We start from the raw sequence: 17,709 nt of genomic DNA, 5'->3' as shown, positions 1-17,709 counted from the left end.
CAGGTTGTTTGTGTCCAGAGTGGAGGTGGAAAGGGAGGTCCAGGAAGCCATTAGAGATCTGCCTATCCCACCATCATGTCCACCTGATGGCTGTTTTGTCCCTGAACGCCTTGTGCCTAAGGTACTGGAGTCTTGTCATTGCTCTCATTTAGCTTGTCATCCAGGAATCAGCAGAACCATTCAGACAGTTCGAACTCAGTTTTGGTGGCCATCGCTGGTCAAGGATGTCAAAGGCTTTGTTGCTGAATGCACTCAATGTTGTCAAGCTAAGCCTTCTCGTCGCCACCCTGCGGGGTTGTTGCCCCCTTTGCCAATTCCCCCTTGCCCATGGTCACACCGGTTTCTAATGGTCACTCTGTACTACTAACCATAACTGACAGATTTTCAAAAATGGTTCATCTGTTGCCCCTGGAGAAGCTTCCATCTGCTAAGGAGATGGGTGAGATATTGACCTGAGAAGTTTTCAGGCTCCATGGAATCCCAAATGACATTGTTTCCGATAGAGGACCCCAATTTGTGTCACGTTTCTGGAAGGAGTTTTGTACGTTGTTGGGAATTTCTGTTAGTCTTTCCTCAGGGTTTCATCCTCAGCCACTGGTTGGTCCCCTTTTCATGTTGTGTTTGGTTTCCAGCCACCCATGTTTTCGGTTCAGGAGAGAGAAGCTAATGTTCCGTCCGCCCAAGCGGCTGCCCTAAGGTGCCAAAGAATATGGAGAAAGGCCAGGAGGTCGATGATCAGAATGTCACTGGTTCAGTCAAGAACGGCCAACCGGAGACAGATCCCTGCCCCTAAGTACCAGGTGGGGCAGAAAGTTTGGCTCTCCACCAAGGACCTCCCATTAAGGGTAGAATCCCGGAAATTGGCACCCCGATTTGTTGGACCTTTCCCAATCTCTAAGATCATCAACCCTGTCGCTGTACGACTGAGATTACCCAACTCCATGAGGATTCACCCCACGTTCCACGTTTCTCAGGTCAAGCCCTTCGTGGAGCCCCGACTTTTGGATTTATGCCTCTGCCTGCTCCCTGTTGGACTATTTGGATTTTGGTTGTCGACCTTGTTTCCTGCATCTGGTTTATGCCTCTGCTTGCCCCTTGCCTGACCTCTCTTGTTCCAATCGTTGACCCTGTTTCTGTCCTTGGATTATTGAGCCACCCTAGCCCTCGGATTATTCAGCCTGGAGTCACTTCTTACCTGTGCTGTGGAGATCACCGCCTGCCGCCCACTGAGGTTTCCCCTCTGGGTTTCAAGTTCCACTCAAGACAAAAGCAGTGATTCCTGGAAGCTGTGAGGAGTGTTACCTGTGTGACGTTTTCCTGTGGCTGAATAAACCTTTTAAACTTTCAGTACCGTGTCTGGCTGAATCTTGGGTCTGCCTTTTTCTGATTCATAGCAGGTATGTCAAGGAAGTAGGAAAGGAAAAAATTAGAGGAGTATACGTTAGTGAGCTGTCATGGCGGCACATGCAGCTGCAGCAGCTCCAGGCTTTTAAATCAGAGTATTTGTTTGTTTTTATGATAATTGCTTTTTGCTTGGTTCTGTGAAGCAACCAACAGTATCGATCCATCAGCAGCAGCTCAACTCAACAGCCAGAATGTAAAGGAGATGCAATAATGGGAAAGAGCTTCAGTATGCAACAGTGAACATGTGTTTTTAATTGACCTTTTTCACAAACTGCATCTATTTTTCTATTTTACTGAAATTATTTATTGCTCTATGCACTGACCAGATTGTTGTTTTTTTCTCAATTTCGTTGTATTTGTGACAATGAAAATATAGGATGTTCTGATTCTGACTTTTTGTACTGACCCAGATCTGTCATCTTTACAGGTAATAATAAATTTTTTTTGTCAAAACAGACAGGCAGGCAGAAGAAACTCGATTAGTGGAGAAATGTAATTTAATAAAAACCTACAGTAAGCTAGAGGTAGCAGATGTACGCATGAACATGAGCAGGCATGGCATGAACACACGGATATGGACAGGCTTGGCATGGCAAACAGTATACTTCAACAAGGAATACAGAAGAGTATATCTCCGGAACATTGCCAAAATTAGAAATATCCTGTCTAGGAGTGATGCTGAAAAACTAGTCCATGCATTTGTTACTTCAAGGCTGGACTATTGTAATTCTTTACTATCAGGATGTCCACAAAATGCAGTTAAAAGCCTTCAGCTGATTCAAAATGCTGCAGCAAGAGTTCTGATGAAAATTAAAAAGAGAGATCATATTTCTCCTATTTTAGCTTCCCTTCATTGGCTCCCTGTTAAATCCAGAATAGAATTTAAAATTCTCCTCCTCACATATAAAGCCCTTAATGATCTAGCTCCATCATACATCAGAGATCTGATTGGTCCATATGTTCCTAACAGAGCACTTCGTTCTCAGACTGCAGGTTTACTGGTGGTTCCTAGAGTCTCTAGAAGTAGAATGGGAGGCAGATCCTTTAGTTATCAGGCTCCTCTCCTGTGGAACCAGCTCCCAGTTTTAGTCCGTGAGGCAGACACCCTGTCTACTTTTAAGGCTAGGCTTAAAACGTTCCTTTTTGATAAAGCTTATAGTTAGAGTGGCTTAGTTTATCCTGAGCTATCTTCCTTATTTTTTACCTCCGTCTTCTTCCCTCCCTGTTGGATGGAGTAAGGGGGAGTCAGGTTTAGCCTAAACCGGCTCAGTTATGGTTGAGGTGCAAACACACCCTCCATTTCTGCAACCTGTATGACCCCTTCTCTTTTCCAATGGTTATAATCAGTCTGACAGAGAGAGGTATCCTAATCCTTGTGGTTTTTAGTATAACAATGACCACCAGTGGGACCCTTTTTGGGGTTCCTTGAGACGACATTGTTGTAAATAAGCGCCGTTTAACTAAATAATCTAAACTGAAACTATCTGTGTAGTTATGCTGCTATAGGCTTAGGCTGCTGGAGGACATAATGACCACTTTCACCCTCTTCGCTACATTCTCACACTACTCTCCAATTTTGCATTGTTTGCTGTTATTTCAGCTTTTAACTTTGTTCTCTCTTTTCTCTTCCTAGAAGCTACACCTGGCCTGGCTTTGTGTCTACCTGTGACACCTTTCTGGAGAGGGGCATCGTCTGAGCTTCTGCTGGCAACAACTTAATGCTCACCTTCTACAGATGATCCACATAGCCCTGTCTTTTAGTGTTTAACCCTTTCTCTCTCCTAGACATGGCTACTGACTGAGCTTCTACTGTGACTAACTCTATGTGCTCTCTTTCAGACTCTAACCTTGAAAACTGGCTCAGAGTTTATCTGTTCTTTCTTTCTAGATGAAACGACTAAAGGAGCTACATCCATTAACATTTACTTTTCCTTCCCATAGAAAGTACTCCTGGATCAGTGCTTCTTTGTTCTCTTTGTGTCTCTGCTCTGTTCTCTCAAACCTCCAGTCAGTCGTGGCAGATGGCCGCTCATACTGAGCCTGGTTCTGGTTCTGCTGGAGGTTTCTTCCTGTTAAAAGGGAGTTTTTCCTCTCCACTGTCGCTACATGCATGCTCAGTATGAGGGATTGCTGCAAAGTCAACACCAGTGACTGTCCACTGTCTCTACATGCTCATCCAGGAGGAGTGAATGCTGCAAGTCACTGACTGGATGCAATCTGCTGGGTTTCCTTAGATAGAAAAACTTTTTATCCAATTTGAATAAAAAACTGAATCTGACTGAACTGTTCAATGATTACGATTAATTAGAATGTATGAACCTGACTTTTGTGAAGAACCTTGAGACAACATGTGTTGTGAATTGGCGCTATATAAATAAAACTGAATTGAGTTGAATTGAATATATGGAGCATGACTGAGGTGAAAGCAGTGAGACTGATAGACATGAAGCAGGATGACCTAATGGAGCTGCCTAAGGTGGCAGAATGAAAACAAAACAAGAAAAGAGATTTTAACAGACATACAAAGATACATTCTTACAGAAGTAACACAACTAAATGCAACATAAACTAAAGGAATGAACTAAAGCACCCTGTGGAAAACATAATCATGATGTGAGACCAGACCCAGAACAAAACTTAAACACCTTCAAATCATGACACCTGGAAAGTTTAATTAAAAAACACCTTTATGTCCTGATGTCTGCTGTGCCCCCACCCACACAGCTTCACAGTCTTTAAATATTCTCCTTTAAAGATACAGGGATTGGACAATGAAAGTGAAACACCTGTCATTTTAGTGTGGGAGGTTTCATGGCTAAATTGGACCAGTCTGGTAACCAGTCTTCATTGATTACACATTGCACCAGTAAGAGCAGAGTGTGAAGGTTCAATTAGCAGGGTAAGAGCACAGTTTTGCTCAAAATATTGAAATGCACACAACATTATGGGTGACATACCAGAGTTCAAAAGAGGACAAATTGTTGGTGCAGGTCTTGCTGGTACATCTGTGACCAAGACAGCAAGTCTTTGTGATGTATCAAGAGCCACGGTATCCAGGGTAATGTCAGCATACCACCAAGAAGGACGAACCACATCCAACAGGATTAACTGTGGACGCAAGAGGAAGCTGTCTGAAAGGGATGTTCGGGTGCTAACCCGGATTGTATCCAAAAAACATAAAACCACGGCTGCCCAAATCACGGCAGAATTAAATGTGCACCTCAACTCTCCTGTTTCCACCAGAACTGTCCGTCAGGAGCTCCACAGGGTCAATATTCACGGCCGGGCTGTTATAGCCAAACCTTTGGTCACTCATGCCAATGCCAAATGTCGGTTTCAATGGTGCTAGGAACGCAAATCTTGGGCTGTGGACAATGAGAAACATGTATTGTTCTCTGATGAGTCCACCTTTACTGTTTTCCCCACATCCGGGAGAGTTACGGTGTGGAGAAGCCCCAAAGAAGCGTACCACCCAGACTGTTGCATGCCCAGAGTGAAGCATGGGGGTGGATCAGTGATGGTTTGGGCTGCTATATCATGGCATTCCCTTGGCCCAATACTTGTGCTAGATGGGCACGTCACTGCCAAGGACTACCGAACCATTCTTGAGGACCATGTGCATCCAATGGTTCAAACATTGTATCCTGAAGGCGGTGCCGTGTATCAGGATGACAATGCACCAATAAACACAGCAAGACTGGTGAAAGATTGGTTTGATGAACATGAAAGTGAAGTTGAACATCTCCCATGGCCTGCACAGTCACCAGATCTAAATATTATTGAGCCACTTTGGGGTGTTTTGGAGGAGCGAGTCAGGAAACGTTTTCCTCCACCAGTATCACGTAGTGACCTGGCCACTATCCTGCAAGACGAATGGCTTAAAATCCCTCTGACCACTGTGCAGGACTTGTATATGTCATTCCCAAGTGTTTCAGTTTCATTTTCCAACCCCTGTACATTTCAGATCAGTCAGCTGAACCTTTTCCACATTCATAATTAGCTGATCAGACCAGGAGTGAGCAGGTCACTTTGGGTCCTGCCTCACTGTCCCCTAGACACACAGTCAAGTCAAACATGGCCTCCGACCACCAACACTTCCCACAACCTCCCACACCCCTGTGGTGGTCCCTGCCTCCTCCAACACTCACAGAATTCCCTGCCAGATGGCAGAAGGCCCCCCAGGAAGAAGCACCAACCGCATCCCTTCTACACCCAACCCCACGGAGCTGTCATGTCAGAGTCTGGTTGACGGATGACCGCTGAGTGCAGGGCGAAGTGTGTGTGAAAACCAGTTTATGCTCAGTACGACTGTCGGAACAAGGACATTTTGTTTGCGAAGAAGGATTTGGGGGCTGATGGGGATTTCCTTGGGGAAGATAGTGAGAGTAAAGACTGTACTCCTGGGAGATATGGGAGTGTGTGTGTTTTGTATTACCCTGGTGACTGTAAATGTATTCCCTAAAAGCATGTGTGTGTGTCCTCATTTTCCAAATGATCTACCACTACCTCATCCACCTTTATGGTCAAAACAGACCTCCACACACACACACACACACACACACACACACACACACACACACCTCTGGGGGACAATACTTTTAGGATAACGACTACTTCTGCATTATTGATCAGGATCCTGGCTCTGTTCCTCTGGATTAAAATGCTCCGCTTTAACCAGAAGGGATGTGGACTGCATCAGGAACACACACAATATACAGTTAGTCGATATTTGTACATCATCATTCCTTGTGCAAGAATGCTGTGAAAGTGTGATTGTGTACCCACCTTCATGCTAGCAGGTTCATCTCCACAGCCTGCTTCTAAGATATCAGTTTTCAGGGCAGCTCTGTGTTTTTAAATACTTAATTTTAAGAAAAATTCCTTTTAAATGACAGGAGACCTTCAGTGACAGCCTTATTGAAAGTTTGAGGAAGTAATCTTTGTTTTGGACACATTTCTAAGAAATATTCAGTAGAAAGTCAAAAACTTTGAATAGATGCAAAATAATTTGATATTTCTTTAAAAGAAGAGCACTTTTAAACAGAGTGAACATACAGGTCCTTCTCAAAATATTAGCATATTGTGATAAAGTTCATTATTTTCCATAATGTCATGATGAAAATGTAACATTCATCTATTTTAGATTCATTGCACACTAACTGAAATATTTCAGGTCTTTTATTGTCTTAATACGGATGATTTTGGCATACAGCTCATGAAAACCCAAAATTCCTATCTCACAAAATTAGCATATTTCATCCGACCAATAAAAGAAAAGTGTTTTTAATACAAAAAACGTCAACCTTCAAATAATCATGTACAGTTATGCACTCAATACTTGGTCGGGAATCCTTTTGCAGAAATGACTGCTTCAATGCGGCGTGGCATGGAGGCAATCAGCCTGTGGCACTGCTGAGGTCTTATGGAGGCCCAGGATGCTTCGATAGCGGCCTTTAGCTCATCCAGAGTGTTGGGTCTTGAGTCTCTCAACGTTCTCTTCACAATATCCCACAGATTCTCTATGGGGTTCAGGTCAGGAGAGTTGGCAGGCCAATTGAGCACAGTGATACCATGGTCAGTAAACCATTTACCAGTGGTTTTGGCACTGTGAGCAGGTGCCAGGTCGTGCTGAAAAATGAAATCTTCATCTCCATAAAGTTTTTCAGCAGATGGAAGCATGAAGTGCTCCAAAATCTCCTGATAGCTAGCTGCATTGACCCTGCCCTTGATAAAACACAGTGGACCAACACCAGCAGCTGACACGGCACCCCAGACCATCACTGACTGTGGGTACTTGACACTGGACTTCTGGCATTTTGGCATTTCCTTCTCCCCAGTCTTCCTCCAGACTCTGGCACCTTGATTTCTGAATGACATGCAGAATTTGCTTTCATCCGAAAAAAGTACTTTGGACCACTGAGCAACAGTCCAGTGCTGCTTCTCTGTAGCCCAGGTCAGGCGCTTCTGCCCCTGTTTCTGGTTCAAAAGTGGCTTGACCTGGGGAATGCGGCACCTGTAGCCCATTTCCTGCACACACCTGTGCACGGTGGCTCTGGATGTTTCTACTCCAGACTCAGTCCACTGCTTCCGCAGGTCCCCCAAGGTCTGGAATCGGCCCTTCTCCACAATCTTCCTCAGGGTTCGGTCACCTCTTCTCGTTGTGCAGCGTTTTCTGCCACACTTTTTCCTTCCCACAGACTTCCCACTGAGGTGCCTTGATACAGCACTCTGGGAACAGCCTATTGGTTCAGAAATGTCTTTCTGTGTCTTACCCTCTTGCTTGAGGGTGTCAATAGTGGCCTTCTGGACAGCAGTCAGGTCGGCAGTCTTACCCATGATTGGGGTTTTGAGTGATGAACCAGGCTGGGAGTTTTAAAGGCCTCAGGAATCTTTTGCAGGTGTTTAGAGTTAACTCGTTGATTCAGATGATTAGGTTCATAGCTCGTTTAGAGACCCTTTTAATGATATGCTAATTTTGTGAGATAGGAATTGTGGGTTTTCATGAGCTGTATGCCAAAATCATCTGTATTAAGACAATAAAAGACCTGAAATATTTCAGTTAGTGTGCAATGAATCTAAAATATATGAATGTTAAATTTTCATCATGACATTATGGAAAATAATGAACTTTATAACAATATGCTAATATTTTGAGAAGGACCTGTAGAGCACAAAGGATTTAAAATCAATATTTTTGAAAATAGAAATATTTTATTGTAAGTGAATATTTAGGGAAGTGGTTAAATCTCTGTTTAGTGTAGATAAACAAGGATGGACTAATTTAAAGCTAGATCTCTGCATAATTTGGATTATTGTTGCCATAATTGGGCATTCATTACATTTTTGTGCCTTATACCATGTAATATGGTGAGAAAATCAACGTTTTCTGCCAGTAAGCAGACGTTTGAGAGATTATTACGTGAAGCTACAGGCGGACCAGTTCCTGAAAAGTTTCTCTTTTGTTTCGTGGGATTCATCTCATCCCTTTTATGCTCCTGATTAGATTATATTATAATGTGTTTCATGTTCATTTTAATTTGCGATCATGTGGAAAGTTTCAGTGAAACAGAGGTACCACATTTTTGGTTTCCCCAGTTGACCTGCTGTGATCCGATTCTTTTTGTAAAATTAAATTAAGAATCTGATCTGCATTAACGTGGCTCCTTGTTGCTCCAACAACGATCCTGCAGATACGTCGCCCCTGACAGGAGCCCGCTGGGCTCTTTACCAATCCGCAGGGACTCCAGCCAACGTGTCTGTCAGTTCTGGGGTTTCTTGGTGCAGTAGGTGAAGGTAGGGAGCAAAGTGTGTGTTTGTCACAGAGGAGGAGGAGGTGTCAGGATTATTGTCTCCAGTGTGTCATCGCTGTGCTGCATTAGGGCCTATTGATCGGCTAGCACTTTGTTGGGGAGCTGCTCGGTTTATTGATCGATGACATGCCGACATGGCCAGGCAGGCAGTCTGTGTGTGTGTGTGTGTGTGAGTGAGAGAGAGAGAGAGAGAGAGACGGACAGAGGCTTTAACAGATGTTTGAAAATCATTGGTTAGGGTTTCAGTGGGTCCATGTGTTCGGTCCAACTACATTTTGCTCCGTCAGCTCAGCAGACATCAAGTGAATATTACCTGTGCTTAGTATTAACCCTTGGACTAATGGGATCAATAGGCCTTATTCAGACCTGGTACCAATGCCTGTTCTGGGTGATCCAATCACACTTGGATAGAACACAGAACAAAAATGACTTGGTTCAGTCCACCTTCAGAAGTGACCTCGTACTCTTATATGCATTAGCTTATCAGTCTGAACAGAATCTGTCCTCGGACAGGTCCACCCAGTGATCTGCAGGGACCTTCCTCAAGCAACACAGAGGCACATGTATGCAACATACTTTACAGACACTAGGAGTACCTGTTTCTTCATGGTTAAATTCAGGTAAACTGTTTCTCTGAGTGACACCAACATACCTGACAGGATTGGAAACGGTTTTACAGCAGCTTCAATGCAGAAAACAGCTGGTTACTCCCATGGAGTCACAAATCATCTGTTTTGTTACTTCTACCAAGATTGCAGCTCAAGAGAAGCTGAACTGTATTCAGATCTGAATGTTAACACAGTTCAAATAAATGAATGATTTAGTGATTTGCATTTATGAGATCTTTTCAAAAACCTTCTTCAGGTAGAAATAAAAATTAGAATAAAAATTAACTATGTATGTGTAAAACTTCACAAACCTTCACAGGATCAAGACTAAATTCTGGAAAGTCTCATTAACTTGTTTTTCTGGATTTATTTCATATGATTTGTGACGTTTACGATCAAAGCTTTATGAGCCAATGTGAAAACACATTGTAAAATCATTAAATTGTTTATGTAGAGTTTGGCTTGTCGATAACTGTCCTGACGTTAACTTTGCTGAAGTATGAAAAAGAAGAATGTGCAGCCGATGGAGGCTGGGAGGTCGGATTGACTGGAAGTTGGAAACATTTGTGGGTTTTTGTTGGCAGTGAAGCGGCTCACAGGTTGAAATCCCACATGGGGATATGAGCGAGTGAAAACCAGAAAAATGGAAAGACCTGGAGGGTCCAAGTTACGCCGCCTGGAAAGAAAAACACATCAGAGCTGCAAGCTTGAGTTAGGAAAACTAAGGAGGAGGAGGAGCATCAGTAGAGAAGGAGGAGGAGGTCAGTACTACAAATGTTTGAAAATAGGAGATTTTGAGAGAACGAAAGCAACCCTGGTTGGTTTCCATATTGTAAAATGTTAATCCCATGGCAGGAGCTCTCCAGCACCATGACATCTAAACCTCCTTTAATGAGGCATTTAGGCTACCTTCACAGAACACCTGCAGTTTTATATGAAGACAAACAGCAAAGCATTGTTCCCATTTCAATATTCCTGAGAAATACTTCCATTGAACATTATTTAACAATTATTTAAATTTAAAAAACTTAAAATAATTAGATGTGCTGCTTTCTTCTGAGTTCTCAAGAAGCAAACATCAGCCTAAGATGGTGCAAATTTCACAAAATAATTGTTTCCATTTCTGAGGATAAATGAAAAATCCAGGATTTGAAGCGAAAGATAACTGCAGCTAAGGATGAAGAGGCTGGTATTGAGCTGATCCATTAAAGAAGGCTGCAAATAGGATCAGTAACTGAGCAGGACCCAGTTTATTCATCCAAATATATTCTCAAATACACAAAACAAGGAACACTTTTACTCATCTATTTTTAATATTTAATCATTATTGACATACAAATGCGTGCAGCAGGTAAACCTTATTAAAGTGTTAAAACAGTCTGTATAACTGACAATATGAAAACTGTTTTCTGTTTATAAAACACCTTCTCAAAGTTTTACTGTGAATTCACTCACTGAAAGGAACACTTCAGATCAGAAAAGAAAAGCTCTGCTTTGGACATTAAGAATAAGTTTTACAATTAAGAATAGAAAAAAGCTTTCAGTCTATAGACATTCAAAGCTGGTAAAGACAAACCCCAGAAGACCTTCAGTTAGATGTGGTTCTACAAAGTTCAGACACAGGGGGCTAAACACTGATGCACACCACAGATTTTAGAATATTATTTGTAAAAATGTTACTTTTTAGTTCCCATTGATCCACCTCGTGCTGTTCTGTCACATATAATCCCAATAAAATACTCTGACGTTAATGGTAGGAACACAAAGTAAAAACTTTAAGTGATGTGAATAATTATTCAGGAAAGTGTGTCACAGCAAAGTGGAAATAGTCTAGAATGTGAAATAAAGCCCTCAATGCTTTCATATGGGCACAACTGTGTTGCCATAGCAACATACCTTATAATGTTAGTAAAGGTGAAAATCTGTCAGGGATTTTTGTAGCAAACAGGCAGGTTAGATGAAGTGGATTTAGCTGCTGTTGTGACTTGGCGCTACGGAAATTAAATGAAACTGATTCTGCTTGTGCAGCTCAAAAGACTGTGATAGCTACCAGGTGTGTGAGTCAGGTATGAAGGTTGGGTGTCTCACCTGTTTGGTCATGGAGTCGATGAGCCGAACATAGAGATCCTGCTCTGTCCGGATACCTGAAAACCACAACAAGCACAAACAGTTTGGTTCTTAGAGCCTGAGACACGTTAACACAACATACATACATACACACAGTACAGACCAACATTTTGGACACACCTTCTCATTCAAAGAGTTGTCTTTATTTTCATGACTATGAATATTGTAGCTTCACACTGAAGGCATCAAAACTATGAATTAAATCATGTGGAGTTATATACTGAACAAAAAAGTGTGAAACAACTGAAAATATGTCTTATATTCTAGGTTCTTCAAAGTAGCCACCTTTTGCTTTGATTACTGCTCCAAACACTCTTGGTATTCTGTTGATGAGCTTCAAGAGGTAGTCACCTGAAATGGTTTTCACTTCACAGGTGTGCCCTGTCAGGTTTAATAAGTGGGATTTCAAGCCTTATTAATGGGGTTGGGACCATCAGTTGTGTTGTGCAGGAGGTGGATACAGTACACAGCTGATAGTCCTACTGAATAGACTGCTAGAATTTGTATTATGGCAAGAAAAAAGCAGCTAAGTAAAGAAAAACGAGTGGCCATCATTACTTTAAGAAATGAAGGTCAGTCAATCCGAACAATTAGGAAAACTTTGAAAGTGTCCCCAAGTGCAGTCGCAAAAACCATCAAGCGCTACAAAGAAACTGGCTCACATGAGGACCACCCCAGGAAAGGAAGACCAAGAGTCACCTCTGCTGTGGACGATAAGTTCATCCGAGTCACCAGCCTCAGAAATCGCAGGTTAACAGCAGCTCAGATTAGAGAACAGGTCAATGCCACACAGAGTTCTAGCAGCAGACACATCTCTAGAACAACTGTTAAGAGGAGACTGTGTGAATCAGGCCTTCATGGTAAAATAGCTGCTAGGAAACCACTGCTGAGGACAGGCAACAAGCAGAAGAGACTTGTTTGGGCTAAAGAACTCAAGGAATGGACATTAGACCAGTGGAAATCTGTGCTTTGGTCTGATGAGTCCAAGTTTGAGATCTTTGGTTCCAACCACCGTGTCTTTGTGCGGCGCAGAAGAGGTGAACGGATGGACTCTACATGCCTGGTTCCCACCGTGAAGCATGGAGGAGGAGGTGTGATGGTGTGGGGGTGCTTTGCTGGTGACACTGTTGGATATTTATTCAAAATTGAAGTCATACTGAACCAGCATGGCTACCACAGCATCTTGCAGCGGCATGCTATTCCATCCGGTTTGCGTTTAGTTGGACCATCATTTATTTTTCAACAGGACAATGACCCCAAACACCTCCAGGCTGTGTAAGGGCTATTTGACCAAGAAGGAGAGTGATGGGGTGCTGCGCCAGATGACCTGGCCTCCACAGTCACTGGACCTGAACCCAATCGAGATGGTTTGGGGTGAGCTGGACCGCAGAGTGAAGGCAAAAGGGCCAATAAGTGCTAAGCATCTCTGGGAACTCCTTCAAGACTGTTGGAAAACCATTTCAGGTGACTACCTCTTGAAGCTCGTCAACAGAATGTCAAGAGTGTGTGGAGCAGTAATCAAAGCAAAAGGTGGCTACTTTGAAGAACCTAGAATATAAGACATATTTTCAGTTGTTTCACACTTTTTTGTTCAGTATATAATTTCACATGATTTAATTCATAGTTTTGATGCCTTCAGTGTGAAGCTACAATATTCATAGTCATGAAAATAAAGAAAACTCTTTGAATGAGAAGGTGTCCAAACCTTTGGTCTGTACTGTAGATACATACACACACACACACAGACACACACAGACAGACAGGGCTTGGTTAATGAACCTGAAACACCTGGTTTTAGACCACAATAATTTATTAGTATGGTGTAGGGCGTCCTTTTGCGGCCAATACAGCATCAATTCATCTTGGGAATGACATATACAAGTCCTGCACAGTGGTCAGAGGGATTTTAAGCCATTCTTCTTGCAGGATAGTGGCCAGGTCACTACGTGATACTGGTGGAGGAAAACGTTTCCTGACTCGCTCCTCCAAAACACCCCAAAGTGGCTCAATAATATTTAGATCTGGTGTCTGTGCAGGCCATGGGAGATGTTCAACTTCACTTTCATGTTCATCAAACCAATCTTTCACCAGTCTTGCTGTGTGTATTGGTGCATTGTCATCCTGATACATGGCACCGCCTTCAGGATACAATGTTTGAACCATTGGAAGCACATGGTCCTCAAGAATGGTTCGGTAGTCCTTGGCAGTGACGCGTCCATCTAGCACAAGTATTGGGCCAAGGGAATGCCATGATATGGCAGCTCAAACCATCACTGATCCACCCCCATGCTTCAGTCTGGGCATGCAACAGTCTGGGTGGTACGCTACTTTGGGGCTTCTCCACACCGTAACTCTCCTGGATGTGGGGAAAACAGTAAAGGTGGACTCATCAGAGAACAATACATGTTTCACATTGTCCACAGCCCAAGATTTGCGCTCCTTGCACCATTGAAACCGACGTTTGGCATTGGCATGAGTGACCAAAGGTTTGGCTATAGCAGCCCGGCCGTGTATATTGACCCTGTGGAGCTCCTGACGGACAGTTCTGGTGGAAACAGGAGAGTTGAGGTGCACATTTAATTCTGACGTGATTTGGGCAGCCGTGGTTTTATGTTTTTTGGATACAATCCGTGTTAGCACCCGAACATCCCTTTCAGACAGCTTCCTCTTGCGTCCACAGTTAATCCTGTTGGATGTGGTTCATCCTTCTTGGTGTTATGCTGACATTACCCTGGATACCGTGGCTCTTGATACATCACAAAGACTTGCTGTCTTGGTCACAGATGCGCCAGCAAGACGTGCACCAACAATTTGTCCTCTTTTGAACTCTGGTATGTCACCCATAATGTTGTGTGCATTTCAATATTTTGATCAAAACTGTGCTCTTACCCTGCTAATTGAACCTTCACACTCTGCTCTTACTGGTGCAATGTGCAATCAATGAAGACTGGCTACCAGGCTGGTCCAATTTAACCATAAAACCTCCCACACTAAAATGACAGGTGTTTCAGTTTCATTGTCCAACCCCTGTACATACATACAGACATACAGACATACAGGGTTTTATGGAGATTGGAATTGCCGTGGAACAAAAGTGAGTTGTAATAATGTGCCGTAACTGAACGGTGATGTTGTTTATGTGCTTGTTGTGTATTCATGTTTGCAGAGCCTCTTGTCACCCACCCACCCTCTGCAAACACAAACATTAGCGCTGCTGCAGAGTGGTTTATTATTTATGGGGCGGGCCGCCTTTAACTGCAGAGCGCCTCTCTGCCCCCCACTGCCTCCTTCCCCCAGCAATCCTCATTCTCAGACAAATTAAATATCAATCAGGACTGCTTGTCTTTTATTAGCTATGCATCCGAGTGTAAATGTGACACAAACACAACATGGGGTGGAGGATGAAAATTGCCGGGAACACCTGTTAGTGGCGCGCCACCTCTAATTGTACTGGAAGAAATGGGTTTGTGCTGTCTCGTAGTTTGGGCCGTTTTTCGCAGCTTTCTAATTGACATGATTCAGTCCTCGCTCTCCAGCCTAAATGGCGTCTATCCATCCCGTTTGTAGATGAGGTCAATTACCTCCGTACGATGCTAATCCACTGCTCCGTATTAAAGTGATTTATCCGCCTGTGGAAGAAAACGCTCCTTTATGTCCCACTTTATCTGGTGGTTCTGCAGGGGTCTGAGAACATTATGGCTGGACTCAGACCAGCACAAGGCTGAGCTGTGTGTTTCCAATCAGCCCAGAAACCCCACCAGAGTTCAGCTCTGTCACACATTCCAGATGTCTGCAGTGCTGATAATGAGAAACTTTTTCCAGACTTTATACTGTACAGCTGAGTTCAACTTTGCTTGCGCTTAGGTGACCTTTAATATGCATCCTAAATCAGGCGAACAGCACAGACAGCCTCACCTGGGGAAAATAGCAATCATTAACTCGACTTCATCAATCCATGCTACAAATCTCAGCTGCTTTAAAAAGGCTGAATTTGGGTTTAATGTGACAGTGTCAGAGAGTTTAGTTTGCTCAGCAGAATACAAAGATAAAAACCCATCTGTGGTGGTTTCAGCTGCAGCCCAAAAACTCTGTTTTTAAGGTTCGTTAATCAGTAAGTTACAACAACTTTTGAAGATTTATTTTCTTTTTGAGGAGGACTCAGTTAAAATCTATTGGAATAAATACATTACCAGGAAAATAAATCATCTGCTCTCCAGATAAACCATCAGGTGATGTTCCTGAGATGCCATGACTGCTAACCCTCGAACATCTGATGTAACCGGATTCACCATCAAAGTTTAATGTGAATAAATCTGGTTTTCAGATATGTGTTTAGATGCCATTCATTTAGTTTACACATGGCTTCTAACTGGTGTTGTTGTTGATTCTGTCTCTGATATTTGTTGGATCAGATCCTATCTGTCAGAACTAATACTTCCTGGAAAGGTTTGGAGCGACATGCAAAAACTCCGACCTCGCAGCAAAGCAAACTGGTGCTGGACTTCTGTTCACACTTCATCCTGTCTCAGCCAGCATATCCCAGCAGTCGACAGAGGACAGGTGGAGTACACCTGGACAGAAGACTTCAGAGGAGGTTTCTCCACCAGTTCTCCAATAAAACTGGATATCAGCACCATGTTCCCAGGAAATAAACGTTTAATCAGAAGCTGTAGGGGGTCTCATCAATATGGAGAGCCGTTTCATTCAAAATTAAATAAATAAATACTGCTATTAATAAATTATTAATAAATATTCCATGAAATAAATAAATATCCTCATGAAAAAAAGAAAGTTTTATTTAATTTATTTCAAGATTTATTTAATTTACTTAAAAATTTATTTATTTCATAATGCAGTTTTATTTTGTGATACTTTTATTTTGTAAAGCTACTTTACGTATTTCAGTGACTTTTACTTTTTAACCCCGTTTTTCATTTTAAGCTATTTTTATTTCATGTTCTTATATTCAAATGAGGGGTGGAGGTTTGCCTGTGGGGTGGCGCTGGGACAGCAGGGTGGAGCTCAATTCGTGGCTGAGGCCGGCAGAAGACATCATGCCGGAGGTGCCAGATCGGCCGTAGAAGCCTGCCAAGGCGGTTGCCGCCGTTTTTGTGGAAACCAATGCTGATTATCATCAAACAGGATGTCATTATTGTTATAGCCTGTTACTTTTAAATGATGATGTCTTTATTGGTTATTATTTAATAAACAGCGTTAGACCCATAACATAAGGTGGCTGTATTTACTTCAGATGGAAAATAAATAGTACTATGTGTGTGTGTGTGACATGTTGAATGGATGACAAAGACTTATTGCACAAACATCTTCCGGCAAAACGGCGGCAACCGCCTTGGCAGGCTTCTACGGCCGATGTGGCACCTCCGGCATGATGTCTTCTGCCGGCCTCAGCCACGAATTGAGCTCCACCCTGCTGTCCCAGCGCCACCCCACAGGCAAAACTCCGCCCCTCATTTGAATATAAGAACATTAAATAAAAATAGCTTAAAATGAAAAACGGGGTTAAAAAGTAAAAGTCACTGAAATACGTAAAGTAGCTTTACAAAATAAAAGTGTCACAAAATAAAACTGCATTATGAAATGAATAAATCTTTAAGTAAATTAAATGAATCTTGAAATGAATTAAATAAAACAAGATAAAACTTTCTTTTTTTCATGGGGATATTTTTTTTATTTCGTGGAATATTTATTAATAATTTATCAATAGCAGTATTTATTTATTTATTTAATTTTGAATGAAACGGCTCTCCATACATTGAGACCAACAAGCAGTTAAAATGTTTAAACCTCTTTATCTGCCTACTTTAGGACCAAAGGTCATAAATAATGTGGTTGTTTTCACGAACACAGTCAGCTGTTTCAATATTACCTGCTGTCCTTCATGAAATCTGCTGGAAACTGATAAGGATCAGTGTTCATTTGGAAGCAATTTATAAAAGCAGAACTGGTTTACTGAAACTGAAATATCATGGAAAAACCCTCTCAGAGACCTAACCTACTGAACTCCTTAGATCTAGTCAGAAGAATGTTTGAGAACTGTGAGAAGGTACCAAAGAACCTGGTGGAAATCGACAAAGAAAGGCACGGACTCTTCTTCTAATCAGAGAGACAAAGCTGATCTTTACAACAGTGACACCATGCAACCTATAAAATAAATCAGCCCAGCTCAGCACCAGGAACCTGGGAACACACTGGAAATCAGCTGTGGGTCAACACCCAGACCAGAACCTGTGGAGCATGCT

The 17,709-nt window shown here is 42.5% G+C and overlaps 1 protein-coding gene across 6 annotated transcripts in view; it reads right to left on the bottom strand.

Moving 5' to 3' along the window:
• The window catches only part of LOC124860481 (transcription factor COE3-like), a 160,696-nt gene that overhangs the window by 113,868 nt on the left and 29,119 nt on the right, over nucleotides 1-17,709 (bottom strand). For all 6 annotated transcript variants that reach the window (XM_047353839.1, XM_047353838.1, XM_047353837.1 and 3 more), the window contains exon 4: nucleotides 11,411-11,466. In XM_047353839.1, coding sequence (XP_047209795.1) covers nucleotides 11,411-11,466 — 56 coding nt within the window. The remainder of the gene's footprint in view (nucleotides 1-11,410; nucleotides 11,467-17,709) is intronic.

This window comes from Girardinichthys multiradiatus, chromosome 23 (assembly GCF_021462225.1).
Source record: "Girardinichthys multiradiatus isolate DD_20200921_A chromosome 23, DD_fGirMul_XY1, whole genome shotgun sequence".
NCBI classification, from domain to species: domain Eukaryota; kingdom Metazoa; phylum Chordata; class Actinopteri; order Cyprinodontiformes; family Goodeidae; genus Girardinichthys; species Girardinichthys multiradiatus.
The sequence above is the reverse complement of the archived record's forward strand: the minus strand, read 5'-3'. Positions and strand labels throughout refer to the sequence as shown.